This window comes from Bos javanicus, chromosome 18, assembly GCF_032452875.1.
Source record: "Bos javanicus breed banteng chromosome 18, ARS-OSU_banteng_1.0, whole genome shotgun sequence".
Taxonomy (NCBI): domain Eukaryota; kingdom Metazoa; phylum Chordata; class Mammalia; order Artiodactyla; family Bovidae; genus Bos; species Bos javanicus.
In genome coordinates, this window is record NC_083885.1 from 45,731,090 (window position 1) to 45,743,917 (window position 12,828).

The window sequence follows — 12,828 nt, forward strand, 5'->3', positions numbered from 1 at the left end:
CCAAAGAAATCCCAGGGCTGATCTCCTTCAGAATGGACTGGTTGGATCTCCTTGCAGTCCAAGGGACTCTCAAGAGTCTTCTCCAACACCACAGTTCAAAGCATCAATTCTTTGGTGCTCAGCGTTCTTCACAGTCCAAATCTCACACCCATACATGACCATTGGAAAAACCATAGCCTTGACTAGACGGACCTTTGTTGGCAAAGTAATGTCTCTGCTTTTGAATATGCTATCTAGGTTGGTCATAACTTTTCTTCAAAGGAGTAAGCTTCTTTTAATTTCATGGCTGCGGTCACCATCTGCAGTGATTTGGGAGCCCCAAAAAATAAAGTCTGACACTGTTTCCACTGTTTCCCCATCTATTTCTCATGAAGTTACTGAGATGCAATAAACTGAATAGGTAGAAAAATGCCTAAGTTGGAAATAAGTAGATGAGTAAATTGGAAGATAGTAGAGGATGATTCCCCAAATGTAGGACAGATGCAGTTAAAATAAGAAAGGAACATTACAGAGACACAAAAAATCAGATTGAAAATATGTGACATGTGACTGTTGGGAGTGCTAGAAAAAGAGAATGGAAGTTGTTAGTTGATGTTTGAAAAATGATTCCCATGAATTATTTAGAATTGAAGGAAGACACAAATCTTCTATTTGAAAGTGAATGCCCAGTGTTGACCAGGAAAGATAGAAAGGTTGAGGGATGGATAGTTGGATGGATGGTTGAGTAGAAATAAGGAGATACATACATACATATGTAGATAAGCACAGAAACACAAAAAATGTATTGAGACTATAATGTTGAAGCTGCAGAATATATAAGAAGTAAATATTAAAAGAAATTCGATGAAGAAGACAATACCTGATTTATTTTTTAAATGCTTAGGAGCTGACATCTTCTTCAATAAGTGAAATCACCACACAATGAAAAAAGAATTCAAAATGCTCAAGGAAATTAACTGGAAAAAATATTCTTTTTCAAAGTGATGTCAATTGATTTAAGAGTAGAGGCAAGTAAATACTCAACCTCAAAGCTTAGCCCCAAAACTACCTGAATTTAAAAACTACTAACAAAAACACCAAAAACAGAGAGTGAACTCAATGTAAAGAAACAATACAGAAACCAATGTGGTAAGTGTAATGCACTGTTGAGTAGAATAATTAATAATAAGGAATTTTTTAAGTTTCAAAAGAAAGTATTAAAATTCCAGATAATAGTTACAAGGATAAAAGGGCAGTGTTCACTTGTTATTGAAATATGCTAACATCCTTTTGAAACTGTAATAGAGAAACAGAACTATTTTAGATATTAGAAATATTGGCTATTCGTATAATACATATAAGCATAATCAACTTAAAACATTGTGTCTAGTTTTCTAAAAACAAAGAAAAAACGGTACAAAAAGCACACATACCCACCTACACAAAGACATAGACACTCACATATACCATGTGATAGAAATAAATTCCATTAAAAAGCAATCATCGTTAAGTCAAACACATTAACTCAGTCATGAAGCGATGGTGCCTAACAGGTTTGAAGAAAAAGAAAGCCATTTGATATTTTTAAATCAACCAAAAATGAAGACATGAGAAACAAACAAGACAGGGTGAAATTAAAATAATGGCAGGAGATATTTAGGTAAGTTGTAATCACTCCTTGCACACAAACACACTCACAAATTAGCTGGTATAACAATGCTAGATAAAAGAATTAAAAGCAAAAGCATTAATAAAAATAAGTAGTCTGTCTCCTGGTATTGAGAGATCCAAACCAATGTAATAATAGGGGAGGAAAATAAACCACTCTCTCCTCTTAAAATGTTTGCTCAAATGACACCTTCTCCAAGAAACTTAAAATTCATTCCTCTGTTTATATTGAAAACTACCCTCAGCTCAAACACTTCAAACCCTCCTTTCCTGCTTTATTTTTCAGCACTGTCATTTCTGAGATTTTTCCTTATGTTTATAGTTTGTTTTTTAGTTTATGAATAAAGATAAATTGCTAAAATTTTTTATGAAAAATCCTATTCTTTTTAAAATGGATTTTCTACAGTTCGAATGTGACATGCCTAGGTGTAGATTGTTTAGTATTTATCTTGCTACAGGGTTTCTGAGCTTCCTGGATCTGTGGTTTAGTGTACATCATTAATTTTGGAAAATTCTCAGCCCTTTATTTGAAGTATTTCTTCTGCTCCTCTCTCTTCCCCTTCTGGTATTTCCACTAGGTGTCATTTACATCTTTGATAATTGTTTCATAGCTCTTGGATGTTTCATTCTGCATTTTCATTCTTTACTCTTTTTGCAGTTCCATTTGGGAAATTTCTATTAACATATCTTCAAGCTCATTGATTCTTTCTTCAGCTATGCCCAGCCTACTGATGAGCCCATGAAAGGTATTGTTATCTGTTACGATGTTTTTTATTTGGGGCATTTCCTTTTGATTTTCAGCATTTCCATCTCTCTGATTATATTACCCATCTGTTTTTATATGTTGTCTGTGCTACTTTTATCAATCCTCCACAGTTCTGGGATAAACATCCAGCATCTTTTCCATATTACAACCTTAGCAAGTTATCCTGTGTCCTTACTCTGCTTAGCAGAGGCAATACTGAAGCCAGGTCTCTCTGGTCCATGGTCTGCGTGTGTAAATTCCATGACTCCTCAGAATAAGCATGTGAAGCATTTCAATTATCTGTTGTTCTCATATTTATTTCAGCCACCCCTAAGCATATTTCTAAGGACATGAGCAAAGGAGTAGAGCTGTCATCACATCCCTCACAGAAAAGGCATCTGAGGTGGGCTGACACCTGCCATGGGAGAACACACAACACACGTCGCATTCATGACCTCTCTGGTCTCCTCACCCCAGGGGAAGAGTTACTATTCCCATTTAGACCTGAGGAAGTGGAGGCCAAGTACAAAGAGGGGAACTTTTCAAGATCACAGGCCAGGAAAGGGGCACAGCCAGAATCTACACTGTGTTTTCCAGACTACTGCTTATGCTCTTCTCTGCAGCTCATCCCCAGCAGACTGTGTAGTCGGAGGATTCTGAGGAGGCCCATTTCTCTCTCTGGTACCCTGGGGATGAGGGGGTCCAGCAAAATGAGGGGGCTGAGGCAGCACAGAGGACAGGGGACTGGGAGAAATATGGGGAACACACGGGCCAGGGGCATGGAGGACAGAGAATGTGATTGCAGCTGTGGTGCAGAAATGGACCTAATCTCAGGGATTAGATGAGGCTGCTCCTTACCTAGGATACAAGAGTGACACTCAGGTGTCAGCTGGCCATGCAGCCAATTGCATGCCCACTGCTCACCAGGCTTGGGTCCAAGTGGGTTGGAATGGAGGGAAGAGCATAATTTAGAGGGAGTGGGAAACCCAGAGTCCCAGGAGGGTCCCTGAGCTATGAACACATTTGCTTCTCTTCCCCAGGACCTGTTTGCTTCCCATCGAGGCTGGGACTCCCAGATTCCTTTCCTATTCAGATTATCTGCTGAGCCTCAGACCATTAACTAGTCATATTGCAACATCTCCAGCTAGGGCTCTCTAGCCCCTCTTCTATGAGTCTTTCTGAAAACTTTCTACCCTCACTTGAAAACTATTTCCGTGAATGGTGTCACCACCTCCAGGACATTCCTAACAGGGCCACTGACGTCACCCAAATGCATTCTTTGCTCTTACTGTCACATGCAATGATTCATTTCTAAAGTCCTATTGGTCATCCCCCAAATGCTAGTTCAGGGAACCTTACCCCACAGGTCTCAATACCCAGCAGTCACTTCTCATTATCACTGTTAACACTGTGGATGCTGGGAGAGACTTTGAAGGACTGAGAATTTTTGATGTGGCCCTGACATGTGTTGGTTCCTTCACCTACCTTGTTGTACGTGACTTTACCCCTTAGTGCTCATACTTATCCTTCTGGGTAGGATGCAAAATGCCCAACGATGACTTTTAATCTGTAAAAACTTCCTTGCCTCTATCCTAGAACCACCTTTGACCGATGATTCCCAAACTGGCTGAATGTAGACTGACCTCTCCAGGAAAACCTGTGACATCCCTGCCCTATTGCCCTGATCAGATTGCTACTTCCAGGCCTTCTCAGATGGCATTTCAAAGTAAAGGCTTCTGCTACCTGGTTCAAGCTATTCTCTTCCCACCATGTGTCCTATTATGCTCACATTCAGTCTTCAAATATGGGTGAGTCTCTGGGTTGTGCCATGATGTGCACCATGGTTCCTTCTTTCTTTTTTAAAATTTTTTGCTGGACTAGGTCTTTGTTGCTGCTTGAAAGCTTTCACTAGTTGCAGTGAGTAGGGGCTACTCTTTGTGGTGGTGCACAGGCTCCTCGTTGCAATGACTTCTCTTGTTGTGGTGGACAGCCTCTAGGTGTAAGGGCTTCAGTAGTTGCAGCACCTGGGCTCAGTAGTTGTGGTGCATGGGCTTAGTTTCCCTGAGGCATGTGGAATTTTCCTGGACCAGGGATTGAACCCATGTCCCTGTCTTGGCAGCTGGATTCTTATCCACTGTACCACCAGGGAAGTCCTGGTTCCCTGTTATAACCCCCATCAGTGCATCATCAAATCTTCAGGGATGGAGGAAGTTTTGTTCTCTCCAAGCTAGGGGGTTCCTGTCTTATCAATCTATGGGAACAGTGTGATCACAGCATGTGGCATTCCTATCATATGCCTGTCTCCATGGAGTATCTGTGTCATCATACTTGCTGTCATGTGTCAGTACTTCCATCCTGTCTCATAGGTCACTGGTACATTTTACATGTCAGTTGAATGTGTCTGATGTCTGTCACACATCTTTCCTCTACCAGTATGGTAATTGTGTCTGGGTCCTGTCTGTTTTGAAGAGTGTTAACATCCAGCACCTGTCATACAGTGTCCCAAGGATTCCAAGGTTGTACTCAGGCATATCACAAACCCATCACGCATGACCCCAAATATATGTGTATGACTTTTGGCTCTGCTGCAGTATCACACCTGGAAATGTGGTATGACAGTATATTTTGCTAGCACACTGAAGCACAGTCTAGAAACACAAATATTTCAGGTACTAAATGTGCCAGACTTATGAAACATACCTATTAAAAGTAATATGGGTATGTTTTAGATACTGATTACACTTCATCACCTTAAAAACAAACATATTTTGGAAACAACTGAGAAAACTGAGTACTGATAACATATAAGATTTTAAAGTATTTTTATTTTGTGTGATATAGCCCTTACATTTTAGAAATGCATCTTGTTGTGGTGCATAGGCTCTGTTGTGGTGCATGGGCTTTCTCTTGTTGTGGTACATAGGCTTCTCTTATTGTGGAGCACAGGTCTAGAGTGCAAGGGTTCAGTAGTTGTGGCACACTAGCTTCTCTAGTTGTGGTGCATGAACTCTCTAGTTGTGGTGTGCTGGCTTAGATTCCCTGCAGCGTGTGGAGTATTAGCTCCCCAACCAGGGATCAAACCTGCATCCCCTGCACTGGAATGTGGACTCTTAATCACTGGACCACCAGGGAAGTCCCTAGAGATGCATCCTGAAGAGATTACGATTAAATGACATGATGTGTGTGCTTATAAATAACTCAGTAATAAGCATGGGTATAGATGACTCAAGCATGGCCATGAACAAGCAAATACATGAAAAGATGCTCAACATCACTCATTATCAGAGAAATGCAAATCAAAACCACAGTGAGGTACCATCTCATGCTGGTCAGAATGACTGCCATCCAAAAGTCTACAAACAATAAATGCTGGAGAGGGTGTGGAGAAAAGGGAACCCTCTTACACTGTTGGTGGGAATGCAAACTGGTACAGCCACTATGGAGAACAGTGTGCAGATTCCTTTAAAAACTGAAAATAGAACTGCCATATGACCCAGCAATCCCACTGGTGGGCATACACACTGAGGAAACCAGAATTGAAAGAGACACGTGTACACCAATGTTCATCGCAGCACTGTTTACAATAGCTAGGACATGGAAGTAACCTAGATGTCCATTGGCAGATGAATGGATAAGAAAGTTGTGATACAAATATACAATGGAATATTACTCAGCTATAAAAAAGAACACATTTGAGTCAGTTCTAATGAGGTGTATGAAACTAGAGCCTATTATACACAGTGAAGTAAGTCAGAATGAGAAACACCAATACAGTATATTAATGCATATATATGTAATTTAGAAAGATGGTAATGACAACCCTATATGCAAGACAGCAAAAGAGACACAGATGTCAAGAACAGACTTTTGGACTCTGCGGGAGACAGTGAGGGTGGGATGATTTGGGAGAACAGCATTGAAACATGTATATTACCATATGCGAAACAGATGACCAGTCCAAGTTTGATGCATGAAACAGGGCACTCAAAGCCAGTGCACTGGGAGGTGGGAGGGGGGTTCAGGTCGGGGGGGAACACAGGTACATCTATGGCTGGTTCATGTCAATATATGGCCAAAACCACCACAATATTGTAAAGTAACTAGCCTCCAATTAAAATTAATTAATTAAAAAAAAGAATGGCCATGAAATGATAAATAATGGAAGACTGAGGAATAGTTCATGGAGCTTCATAACAGTTCTCTCCAGTTATATGTACATGTGTGTATGTGTGTGTGTGTGTGTGTGTATATATATATATATATATATATATATATGAAAAATATCTATTACAAAAGGAAGATTATGTCCTTGCAATAATAATTTTATGTTAATAAGATAGATTAAAAAGAGTAGGAGGAAATATTTTGGTTTCAGGAGTGTAAGCATATATCAAAAACATCAAATTGTACAGTCTTTGTGCAGTTTATTTTAAGTGAATCATACCTCAATAAAGCTGTTAAAAAACCAAAGGTACTAAATACTCAAAACTTGTCTTTCCTAGTCATTTTACTATTATGTATGCTCTTGGATTTACTTATGAAAATTCTACCAGTATGGTGGAAAAAAAATACAATGATGAGCTACTGTGCATCTCTTCTTATTCCACGTTCAGTGACATCATTTTGGCATCTTGAAACTGGCCACTGTGGGGACCTGCCAGGTGTAAAGGTAAGATGGCTTCTACAACAGAAACATGCAAAAACATATCTGGTAAGAGCCTTGGATAGGTCAGAAAGCACAAGAAAGCTTGCCACAAATTTGTAACTTATGGAGAATCTCCTCATTGTGGACGTTCGTATATAAAAGGTTCAACATTAGGCAGATGTCTTCATCACAAAGGCTCTCCTCCAGTGTTGTTATATTGAGCAAATAGACTGCACCATCCCTCTATGTCTATGGTGACTCTTTGTGTGAATTTCCTGCTTTTCAATGAGGTTAAACTATCACCTGAAGGCTTTCCTATGTTCACTACACTCATAAGGTCTCTCTGTAGTGTGGACTTTGCTGGTGTTGAATGAGGTTAGATCTTTGGATGAAGACTTTCTTAATTCACTGTACTCATAAGGCCTATATGACTGAATATTTGGTGCTGAATCAGAGAAGACCTTTGACTGAAGACTTTCCCACATTCATGGCACTTGTAACACCTTTCCCCCTTGCTATTTTCTCCCCCTTGGATTTTCTCTTGCTAAATAAGGATAGACTTTTGGCCTAAAGTTTTCTCTTCAGGAAAGCTTTCAGTGATAAATCAGAGCAGACCTTGAACTGAAAGTTTCTCTACTTCATGAGGCTTTTTCCTAGTGTACAGTCTCCAGTGCTAAATAAGGTGGGTGCTTCAGCTAAAGAATTCCCCACATTCTCTACACTGATAAGATCTTCCTCTAATGGGAACTATCCAATATTTAATGAGGTTGAAGCTTTCCTAGAGGCTCTCCCATACCCATTGCATTCAGAAGGTCTTTCTCCAGGATGAAATCTCTGATGTTCAAGAAAGCTAGATAAAGAATTTCCCATATTCACTGCATTAATAAGGTCTTTCTTCAGTGTAAATTCATTGGTGAGAACAGGTCTGTATTTGCAGCTGAAGATTTTACCACATTTGTGGAAAGTTTAAGTACTTTTTCCTTTTTGTGGAGTCTCTGGTATTTGTGGTTGAAGGCTTCCCTACATCCGTCACACTTCTAATGAATTTTCCTACTATGAATGGTCACCCCACACTCGGTGCTGCTGCATGGCTTCTTCTGTCGTAAGCAGACTGGTGCTACAGGAAGCTTGAACTGACCAGGAAGCACTTCCCAACTTTGTTTCAGGTAAAGGAATTCTTTGGTATATGGAGTTTGTAGCTCTTCACAAACAAGGCCCTGCCACATCCCTTCTGAAAATTTTTCTCTACTGTGCTGCTTCTGGTGAAGGTTTATACTAAAAGAATGGTTTCCCACATGCCCCATAAGTAAACGGCTTTTGCTTGGGATGTGTGCTCCTTTTCTCAGCCAAGTGCAAAATGTCTTTTAAGACAGAGACACATATCTCACAGGAGTGGGCTTCATAGGGAAAGGGACCTGCTTTGGGAGTCCTCACCTGTGACATTCCTTCTACAGAACCACTCTGCCCAGAAGGTGCCTCCTCGTCTTCCCCGCCATGCCAATAACCTGGAAACAAAGAAATACAGCTGAAGGACAGCTGACTCTGGTGGGAAGGAGCAACCTCCATTACAAAAGTGCATCCGACACACTAATGACTGAGTGCACATGCGTCCACAGGATTGTTGTCAGGAGGAGGGAGTTGGGTTCAGGTTGAGGAAGCAGCTGCTGTGCAGCAGTGGTCCTCTGAAGGTCACAGCATGGGGGACATAAAGGACACGGTGAAGAACCAAGTGCAAGAGAAAGGGTAGGGTACAGCATAAAGAGGAGATGCAGGTCTACAGCTTACTTGGAATGGTTTCTAGCACTTCCCTGCTGATGACACAGGAGAGCTATGCAGAAGGATGTGTCTGGGCCCAAGAAAATCCAAAGGCATCAGAGTAGTTCTTGTCCAAAGACTATTTAGAGATATGTGCACATCTCACAACACAATATGTGTGGGGCAGTGATGGAGAACACTGTGAGAAAAGCAGTGGAGAAGAATGGGTGGAATCCATTGTGAGAATTAGGATTCACCCTGACAGACAGTCAGTGTAGGAATGACAAGTTAGCAAAGTGTCAAGAATGGAGGAGGAAAGGTAGAAATAAAGTGTGGCCACTGGTACTGGCACCAAAATGTAGAGGAAACAGAACAGAATCATGGTATGAACTGAACACACAGTCCTGAGATCATGCCCCCTCACTTGCTACTCAATACTGCCAGGGACCCTCTGAGCCTATTTTGTGGTGCTGGAGTCATGCCCACCCTGAGAAGCATCGATAGGTCTCCCCTGACCCCCCATGTAAATATAGTGCCTGGATGATACAAGCTCTAAGGAAAAGACTGGACAGGTGAGTGGCCAGCACTGGCCTAGAGCAACTCAGAGTGACAGACATAGGAAAGAAAACTCAACATTATCAAAATCAACCTCGGAGGAGGATCTTGCAAGAATAGCCTATGGGCCACGTAAGTGGTGACCATATCCGTGACTACAATTCCTAGCATAGGCAGAAACGAGGATACATAAGCTAGAGGAAGGGAGTAGAACCTAGGGCAGAGGTGACACCTGGCCAGAGAAAGGTAAAGCAAGGTGGGATCCAAAGGCTAACCGAGAGACTTCTGACTCCATCCCTGAAAGGCTTTGGGGCAGCAGGTACTGGGACTGAGTGAGAAAAAGACAGGACACTGCAGACAGCTGAGTCCTAGCAACCAGAGCACCTAGCCAGGGAACTGGGGAAGGAAGCAGTGCCTGTAGTCCTGATGTGAGAAAGATTTGATCTGTCCATGGGGAAAAGGAAAATATACTGGGGCAGGTATGAGGGTCTTACCTAGAGAGGCCATAAGTGCAAAGTTCTCCAGCATCACATCGCAGTATAGGAGTTTCTGGGCCTCATCAAGGAGAGCCCATTCCTCCGAGGAAAAGTACACTGCCACATCCTCAAAGGTTATGCTGCCCTGCCATGATGAGGAGAGAGGAAATCATGAACAGCTTCTCGGTCAAGGATCCCCAATCCAGATCCCCCCATATGTATTCATGCTCATACTTCTCCCCAGCTCCACAACTCAGATAAGTTATCAGACCCTGGTGCCATTTGTGTCTGTTCCCTCCTAGTGGTCCCATTAGTTACTGTGTCTAGCCCTCAGCAACATTAGGCAGGTGGGCACAAGGATGCCGTTAAGATCCAGGCCTCCCATGCAGGGCTCCACCTGTCCTGCCAGGCAATTCCTGGGAAGTCTCCAAGATGGTGCCTCCCAAGCACAACCAAACTTGGGCCCACCTTTCATCCTTCAGTCCCTATTACCCAGACACTGGTGACATCACTTCATACTTCTTCATGTGCATATCATACTTTAGACTGTACCTCTCTTCTATCTCCAGACCCTACTGCCACCACCAGCACCTCTCTGTCCCATCCTGTAAACCTTTCCCTGGTTTCCCCATGTGTTACTTACCTCATGGTGTCAAGATTATGCAAATGCAAACAGGATTCAGCACTACTCCAGACCCTCATTGGCTCCCACTGCCAGGGGCAGCCTTGAATCCTGCTATCCCATCCTCACTTCCTGGCTTATTGCTTGTGTCACCCTCAGCCATTCAGAGCCACATGCATTCAGATCCCACTGGTCCTCTTCCACTTCCGTGTGGCACTTACTGTCCCCTTGTTAGTCACAATCCCCTTCTCTCAACCTAACACTCATTCAAAGCCCAACCTCATGGCTCTCCTCCTACAGCTTAGTGACTCAATGAAACAACCACATTTTCCCCTAACTGAATCCACCAGCCTGACTGAAACACTCCAGGGTCACCCAAAATCCTAGTAAGTCCATAGACCTGAGCATATGAATCAGCCTCAGCCTTAGCGTCATGTTTCCTCAGTTATATCTAGGCTTCTACATCGTTTCAATGTCTACTCTTCCCTTGGAAGCCTTGGCCACCTGCCAGACCATCCTCTTCCCAAGCCCCCTTTCATGGCCAGTTCTCTCCCTCAACAGTGCTTGTGATTGCACGTTACCCTAACCAGGTACGCAAACAAGAGACCCAGTCCTAGGGCACCACCTTCCCTTTCCTGGCCTGCTAATAGCATTACCACCATAACCTCCTCTCAGATGTGACCCACATCTCCACCTCATCTTGGATACACAGAGTAACCACCACCATTTTGATGTCTCCACCTTGAATCATTCCCCAGAGTTTCAGATATTTATGTCCAACTGCCAGTTTAATACCTTCAAGCAGTATTTTCTGAAACATCTCAGATTCTTAACATGGCTTGCCTCCCACCAAAAAATAAAGCAAAAAACTCCTGATATTCCCATTGAAAATTACTGCCAGCTTTCTTTTTCTTCCTTCCAAAACCTCAGAGTAATCCCCAACTCCTACCTTTTTCTCTCTCATCTTTAACATTAGAACATCCAGTCAGTCATACATTAAAGAGGCTTCCCTGGTTGCTCAGAGAGTAAAGAATCTGCCTGCAATGCAGGAGACCTGGCTTCAGTCTCTGGGTCAGGAAGATGCCCTGGAGAAGGGAATGGCTACTCACTTCAGTATTCTTGCCTGAAGAATTCTATGGACAGAGGAGCCTGGGGGGTGGGGTGGGGTGGCTATATGGTCCATGGGGTCGAAGAGTCGAACACAAATGAGTGACTAACACATCCCTCTCACTCACTCACTCATATACTAAAAAAAAAAAAAAAAAAACAGATCCAGAATCCAACCACTTCTCCTACTTTCATGGCCACCAGACTGTCCAGTTACCACCAATACTCATCTGGACTACTATAGTAACATCATCCCTGGTCTTCCTTCTTCCTCCCTCACTCCCCTAAATCTGTTCTTCACTCTGCAGTCTGATAGAGCCTTCTAAGACCTGAGTCACATAACCTCCTTGTTCCTATATCATTGCTCCTATCCTCTCCAGGAAAACATTCAACTTCTCAGGCTGCCATTTCAGGTCTGAATGTTTCTTTCCTGATCACCAGAGGAAAGAGAAATGTGGTTCTTTGAACACTCCCAGCTCAACGTTACCTTCAAGAATTTGGACATACTGCTACTTGTGCCTGGAATAACCTGCCCCACCTCATTCCCTTGGTTGCCAGACATAGAAACTATTTCACATAAACAATGACCTAGGGCTTGGGGTTTCTCAAGAGTCCCCAGGCCAAAGGGCTAGGAGAGTGACAGTCTGCACCCTAGAGCATCACAGTCTCAGAGAACCTGTGTGTTTTGTGTGAGGAAGTTGGGACTGGTGAGATCCCACTCACCTCGCTAGGGTCCTTAAGCACTTCTGTGGCCATGGAACCTGTGGGAAGAGGGAGGCTGTGAGAAGCAAATCACCATGGAAGGGCTCCATGGGCTCAAACCTCCATTGTACCCTTGCCTAGTTCTGGGGCCAAGTGACCTGGGCTTACTGTTAACTTCTTTTCTAAAATTCTATTTATTTTTGGCTGTGCTGGGTCTTCCTGCTGTGTGGACTTTTCTCTAGTTGCAGAGAGCAGGGGCTACTCTTCATTGCAGAGCAAGGGTTTCTCATTGTGGTGGCTTCTCTTGTTGCAGAACAGGGGCTCCAAAGCACAGGCTCAAAAAGTTGCAGCAAATGGGCTTAGTTGCTCTGAGGCATGTGGTAACTTCCTGGATCAGGGATTGAACCTGTGGTCTCCTGCATTGGCAGGTGGATTGTTTACCACTGAGCCACCAGGAAAGCCTTATTGTTAACTTCTGTATCCTAGTCTTCAGTAATACCTCTTACCAACTGTGTGACTTTGGAGAAGGGCTCAACCTTCAGATGACTCACTGTCCTCATCACCCCTTTTCCAG

At 42.9% G+C, this 12,828-nt stretch overlaps 1 protein-coding gene across 3 annotated transcripts in view; it reads right to left on the reverse strand.

Moving 5' to 3' along the window:
- The window catches only part of LOC133230462 (zinc finger protein 549-like), a 32,714-nt gene that overhangs the window by 19,118 nt on the left and 768 nt on the right, over nucleotides 1–12,828 (reverse strand). For all 3 annotated transcript variants that reach the window (XM_061387948.1, XM_061387950.1, XM_061387951.1), the window contains 3 exons: nucleotides 12,276–12,313; nucleotides 9,842–9,968; nucleotides 8,472–8,542 (listed from right to left, as the gene is read on the reverse strand). In XM_061387948.1, coding sequence (XP_061243932.1) covers nucleotides 8,472–8,542; nucleotides 9,842–9,968; nucleotides 12,276–12,313 — 236 coding nt within the window. The remainder of the gene's footprint in view (nucleotides 1–8,471; nucleotides 8,543–9,841; nucleotides 9,969–12,275; nucleotides 12,314–12,828) is intronic.